Raw genomic sequence first — 5930 nt, 5'->3', positions numbered from 1 at the left:
CCAGATGCAATCCTACGCCGAATACAGTACAGATATAGAAACAAATAGAAGATAATCAATCCGACGGTCATCTATCAACGCCGCTATCTACTATGACCTATATACCTCTTGTTCCAGCACTTTTAAACCACCACAAAACACCCAACCCAACCCCATGCAAAACGCCTCTCCCCATTCCTCCCTCATCAGCTCTGCCTCTCCCCTCCCTCAGCTCCGGCCTCCTCCCTCTCTCCAACTACCCTCCTCAAAACTTCCGCATCTTTCTCAAACTTCCCTACGACCGCCTCTATCCCCGCAAACAGATCCCCGCCCGCGGCCGCCCTCGCCTCCTGCAATAACTGCTCTCCCCCCGCCGGCGTCTTCTGCTTCCCCTGCTGCTGCGGCTGCGGGACTTCCACCCCCTCAACCCGCACCATCACGCCCCCACTGATCCCTCCCCCCTCTGCCACAGCCTCCTCGTCCCACGTGGGCGCCGCCCGCACTTGCGTCCCTGTGACCTGCCACTCGGCACTCAAGCTCTGCGCGGCGACTATGCTCGCGCCATCAGACCCCACATCCAGCAGCAAGAACCGCTCCTTCACGCCGGGCAGCGACGGCGGCAGTGGAGACTCGCGAACCTCGTCGTCCACCTCGTTCTCGCGCGCGCCGGGCCCTAGGTTTGGGTCGGCGTTTACGCCGTCGTTCAGCGGCTCCGGCTCCGGCGGCCGCGCGATCAGCGCCGCGTCGTCGACGCCGAGGGCGCGCATGGATGCCGCGGTCAGCAGGACCGGGTCGTCGTCGGCGAAAACGTAGTGCACGGACGGGTGGTAGTGCTCGCCTGTGTCGGCGTCTTCGATGAGCGTGAAGAAGGGCTTGAAGTTGGGAGGGGGCAGCAGGCTCCCGGCGTCGGGTTCGATGTAGGCTGCTTCGTCGGTGGGATCGGGCGGTGGAGCGGCATCGTGAGGGTTTTGAGGGACTTCTGGGGGAGGATGGAGTGAAGAGGAGGGAGAGGGGTGGTCTGGGGGGAAGACGGAGGGGAGAAGGGCCGGTGGTGGTTGTGGGTTGGTGGACATTGTTGGGGTGGGAGGTGGTTGGGGTTTGGATAGAGGTTGATGGAAGCTTTATCGATAAGGATGGTAGGGACGAGGGAGCACGGGAGTTGAGCCCCAAGGCAAACAATATCACTGGCTTGGTCACATATATTGTTTACGACAGACTCAGGCGGCGTCTGCACCATTTTACATTTGTCCACCCTAACGTTCTCATCAGCTTCCGCGCAGGTATGGGATACCCAGCCAAATTCTATCCCTGCAGCGAGTCCATCTCAGACAATCGAAAGGCCAAGATTTTGAACGCATCTTTACCACCTCGTTCGATGCCTTTACAGTCTCCGGCTGCTATCCTGCGGCTCTGTCCTATGCTCCCTACCCATTTTCTCTCACGCGTCCTGCTGCAAGAGTCGCGGATCATCATCACTCAGGTATCCACGTTAATTGCTCAGCTCTTCTCGTTGTAGATTGAATCATTCAAGATATATATGATGATTTCAACTTGGTGGGACAAAGTCACCGCCTTGAGTTGTGGGGCGTGTCGCCTCCTGTGCCTTACTCTTGAATGCTAAAGAGGCAAGTGGTCAGTTGGGGTGCAAGGGGAGAGCAGGACCTAACTTACGCTGTCGACACATTGGGCACTTCTCTTGAGAGCTTTCTTGTCGGAGCCAGGAGAAGATACAGTGCTATTAGAAGATTGTAAATCAGGAATGCGGTCGTAAACATGAACCGTTCATACTCGGCTTACCATATGGAAAGAATGGTTGCATTCGCCTAGGACTGAGACATGATATTAGTGCTTGAATAAAAGAAAATATGCGATTTTCAAGCAGATGTGGACTTACGGAGAGGGCACTCATCGCCAGGAAATTTACACTTGGAACATGTGCTATCATAAGGATTGCGGCAGATGCCACAGACATCGTCGTCTGGCATGTCCCAGCGCCACGCAGCCACAGCATTCCATTGTTTGATAGTGACCTTCATAGTAATTTCAATAGAGTGAGACACACAATAGTGGCGATAGGGGTGAAGCGGAATAAAAGTAAACAACGATGGCAGATTAATTGGCAGATAACGGCAGATTACGAAGCGGTCAAACAGGCGGCCGAAAAATAAACGTCCCACTTTGTCGAAATGACAACATCCGCCAAGACTGTCGGACATGCTGGCATTTTCTCATCAGCAGCAGGTAATGCGATCAATGGGACTCACCACCATGTCTACGCTGTAGTGACGAGCTTGAAATTGCTCTAAGCTTGCTGGTGAGCTCTTTCATGTGATAACTACCTCAGCAAAGGAGAACACGCGAAGATCCCGATCTGCAACGAGCAATATATCCCAAGCTCCAGCATCCCCTCTTTCCCACTCCCCACCCGGACATCATCTCTCTCCCCCTTAGAGCTCTTCATGTCCATTTCTTCTATCTGAACTGATCCGAGCCGATACCCTACAGCTTCCGTCATGCTATTTGTCAGTTTCCGCGCCGCCGTTCGCCCGCTTTCGTACCTCTCTCCTCAGCTGCCTCGGGTAGCACGACGACTCATGTCCCAATATACGCTCGATTCCTACCTTGTCACGCCTGCCCAGCTCGATTCTGCTCTTCAAAAGAATATCCACAGTCGGCTTTCTACAGCACCTCGCATAATCCCACTGTGCGCAACATGGTTTCTACCAAACGATACTTCTGGTAGGACCGGGATGGATACATTCATTGCTGGTCGTGTACCGCGTGCAAGGTTTTTTGACTTGGATGCCGTCAAGGATCCAAACTCTCCTTACCCACACATGCTTCCCTCTCCGGAAGACTTTGCCAAAGCAATGGGCCAATTGGGCATTCGGAGGGACGACAGCGTAGTTGTGTACGACTCCAAAGAACTGGGTATATTCAGCGCGCCAAGGGTAGGGTGGACCCTTCAAGTCTTCGGACATTCTAATGTACACCTCTTGAACAACTTCAGGCTGTGGTGCGAAGAAGGATATCCAGTAGAAAGCGGTGAGCCGGAAGCTGTCGAGCCTGTGGAGTATCCAGTCCCGGAGCTTGACGTGGGCAAAGTCGTGGCATTTGAACAAGTCAAGGAGATAGCGTTGGAACAAGGAAAAGAGGGTGCTGAGGAGGTGCAAATCTTGGACGCTAGAAGTGAGGGCAGATGGAAGGGAACAGAGCCAGAACCAAGACCCGGTAAGCCATGTCCTGTTTCTTTGCCATCGCTTATAATTCGTTCTATTCAATGAATGGCCATCCTTCTAACTAGACTTAGGGCTTTCTTCCGGTCATATTCCGCATTCCATCTCCGTGCCAGTGTCTTCCCTTCTTGATGTGAAAACGAAAGCTCTACTCCCATCATCAGACCTCCAAGCTCTTTTCAAGTTCAAAGGCATCGACCCATCCAAGCCCATCATTAGCAGCTGTGGCACTGGTGTGACCGCCGCAGTCATTGATGCTGCCCTTGTTGAGGCCGGATATCCCAGTGAGAAGAAGGGACTCTACGATGGAAGCTGGACCGAGTGGGCCCAACGAGTCAAGCCTGGTGAGGATCTCATCCAGAAGGTCGGAGGCTAGGGTCATCATACCTGCTGATTAATGTTTGTGGCACCTGCTCACCTTGTATGAATCGATAGCCTTTTGTTCTGTCGCTCTTCCCTGGGGATGAGTGTCCGCTAGTTACGTTACTAATGACTACTTTCTGTATTCTACTTCAATATTTTGACTGTTTCTAGGATTTCTCGGAGGATATCGTCACCTGAGAGAAAATGTATAACAAAGCACCACAAGCAAGGTTCTTACCGTCCATACCAGGAATCGCTCTGTCGTGGAAGTCTTTTCGATTGGGGTTATTTGATTCCGCAATCATCCACCCATTGGACTCGAGCCGCTGCAGAATCTCCTCAAATCGTATCAATAGTGCTCGACATATTCATCCCAAACTCCGGTGAGGAGCCTTAAAAGATTCTGCAGGCTTGAGCTTCAATTTGACCGAAGTAAAAAAAAAATTAGGAAATTTCTGTTGCTTTTTGAGTTTTCAGGAATCGCCGATAAATTTGGTAGATGCGGCTATTTTACTCACACGTCGAGGTAAACGAGTCCTGGGGATGATTGTCGATCCTTCATTACCCCTGCAGGGGCGTTGAAAAGAAATGTTCGGTTTGATATTAGCTTTTCCATTACGTCGCTTATGTGCTTTTGCTAGTTGGGGGTTTGATGATCGTTTAGGTTTCCCGTATAATTACGTCCGTGCCCTGAGGCTTGGAGTTTTAGTGTTGGAAACCGTTAAAGCTTATAAAGTCCCATATCTCTCTACGAATCAAACTTCGTCAATTTCAATAGGCGTCTTGACTGCCAAGCCTTGGTAAGTGAAGGTGGATATCTCCGCTTCATACTTCCATTACCCTATCTTCTATCGCACAATCATCCCAGCTCTTCACCTCTTTCCTCAACTATAGAACTCTGTTAATCCTACGCAACTCCTTCGTTTACATAACATATTTCATAATAACTAGTTTCTACACTCATGATTGCGAAAGCCTAGCTTGAATATAGAAATATTTTAACTATCTACGCATTCCTGCACTTCTAGAAGCCGCCTTCAGTCTGCTTTCGAAAGACCTAGGCTCTTTTTTATTTTAAAAAAAAACCATTCGCTTCGAAATCTCTTCTGATTGGGATAGGGTCGCTCTCTGCAGTGTCATCAGCGTAAGTAGTTTAGTTGCCTAGTCTTTCTGACTCGTTTACTAGTCGCCCGGGGGAGCTTAAATTTCGATTTCAGGCCCTATTATCCAGCCCTAGCCATCATGCGCTGCTACGCCACTCTCCGTGCAATCCTCAGTAACTTCTTCCGCCTTCCCAAACCGCTCCACCCCATCAATATACTCGCCGTCCGCTTCCCCGCACTGCACTTTGACCACTCCTTCGCCACCGCCGAGTACGTCTACCTCACCACCACCACCTATGCGATCAACGACACCCGCTGTAGCTACCTAAAGCACGCCCCAGACGTTCGCCGCTTCTGGGCGCCCTGGGTAAATGGCGGAGATGATGTCCGTAGGGCGCAATTACTGCACGAAGAATGGATGCAGATGAAGTCCTGCAGGAATGTATTAAGAGACCAGCCGTGCGCCGCCTGCAACGGCATCTATGTAACCATCTATACCGGCTACCATGTACCATGTATCGACGACGCGCCCGCTAGACTCGTCGGTACCAATGGGCCTGGCACGAATATCGACACGTCCGTCGATATTGAGGATCAAGTTATCGAGCGCGATAATTTTGGGCTCCCGCTGAATCGGAGGGTGCCGAATTGCTTCAGGCCAACGGGGAGGAAGATGTATGGCGACGTGTTTGTGCTAAGGGTTGCGGACGCGGAGTGGGGAGAGAAGGAGAGAGAGGCGCTGTTTGCGGATGTGTGCGGGAATCTGCTGCAGATGGCGGAGGTGAATATCATTAAGCCGGCTGTAAAGGGACTGGTAGAGATGCAGAAGCGAGAGCCGGCTGAGCTTATGCAGTTGGAGGGGATCGGGGTGGCTATGTGAGGAGGGAAGGGATAAGTTTTTGTGGGAGGTGTTGGATGGGTATTTGATATGGTACTCTTTTGTGGTGCGGTTTGAGCGCTTTTTAGACTCGGTTGGTTGGTCATTTCCAAATTAGAACTAGAGAACATGTTAAGCTATATCACGGTCTAGAAGTGTATTAACCAGCAAATTTTAGCTTATTCTGAATGGGAATCACCTAGAGGGCAAATAAATTCTTACATCAATCAGGCCAGCCTTGATGCCCAATGGCATTTCGAAATCTCACTTCTTCCAAGTTACTGATTACGAACTCCACTCGGTTTTGGTCTTTTCCAAGACACGTTGAGAAGCTGAGCATGGTCACCGATAGAGCCACCGGAAAAAGATCGG

At 51.1% G+C, this 5930-nt stretch overlaps 4 protein-coding genes across 4 annotated transcripts; 2 read left to right on the top strand and 2 right to left on the bottom strand.

Annotated features, from left to right (window-relative positions):
- Positions 1-230: 230 nt before the first annotated feature.
- K441DRAFT_486436 (uncharacterized protein) lies at positions 231-953 on the bottom strand (the record flags this gene model as incomplete). The annotated part of the gene is made up of 1 exon (XM_067641939.1): positions 231-953. A coding segment is annotated over one exon (723 nt), but the record flags the coding sequence as incomplete, so codon positions are not given.
- A 242-nt stretch (positions 954-1195) lies between these two features.
- On the bottom strand, positions 1196-2084 carry K441DRAFT_599585 (RING/U-box). The gene is made up of 4 exons (XM_067645154.1): positions 1874-2084; positions 1777-1808; positions 1651-1714; positions 1196-1596 (listed from the first exon to the last, which is right to left on the bottom strand). Exons 1-4 carry the CDS (start codon positions 2013-2015, stop codon positions 1526-1528), a joined length of 309 nt encoding a protein of 102 aa, XP_067510201.1. The 5' UTR covers positions 2016-2084; the 3' UTR covers positions 1196-1525.
- A 408-nt stretch (positions 2085-2492) lies between these two features.
- On the top strand, positions 2493-3591 carry K441DRAFT_533194 (putative thiosulfate sulfurtransferase; the record flags this gene model as incomplete). Its single annotated transcript, XM_067642267.1, has 2 exons — positions 2493-3210; positions 3290-3591. The coding sequence occupies 2 exons, from the start codon at positions 2493-2495 to the stop codon at positions 3589-3591; spliced, it is 1020 nt and encodes a 339-aa protein (XP_067510200.1).
- Positions 3592-4820: 1229 nt separating this feature from the next.
- On the top strand, positions 4821-5561 carry K441DRAFT_672355 (uncharacterized protein; the record flags this gene model as incomplete). The annotated part of the gene is made up of 1 exon (XM_067650540.1): positions 4821-5561. The coding sequence occupies one exon, from the start codon at positions 4821-4823 to the stop codon at positions 5559-5561; it is 741 nt and encodes a 246-aa protein (XP_067510199.1).
- Positions 5562-5930: the final 369 nt, after the last annotated feature.

This window comes from Cenococcum geophilum, assembly GCF_001692895.1.
Source record: "Cenococcum geophilum 1.58 unplaced genomic scaffold K441scaffold_1, whole genome shotgun sequence".
NCBI lineage: Eukaryota > Fungi > Ascomycota > Dothideomycetes > Gloniales > Gloniaceae > Cenococcum > Cenococcum geophilum.
This window is presented reverse-complemented; position numbering and strand designations above follow the sequence as displayed.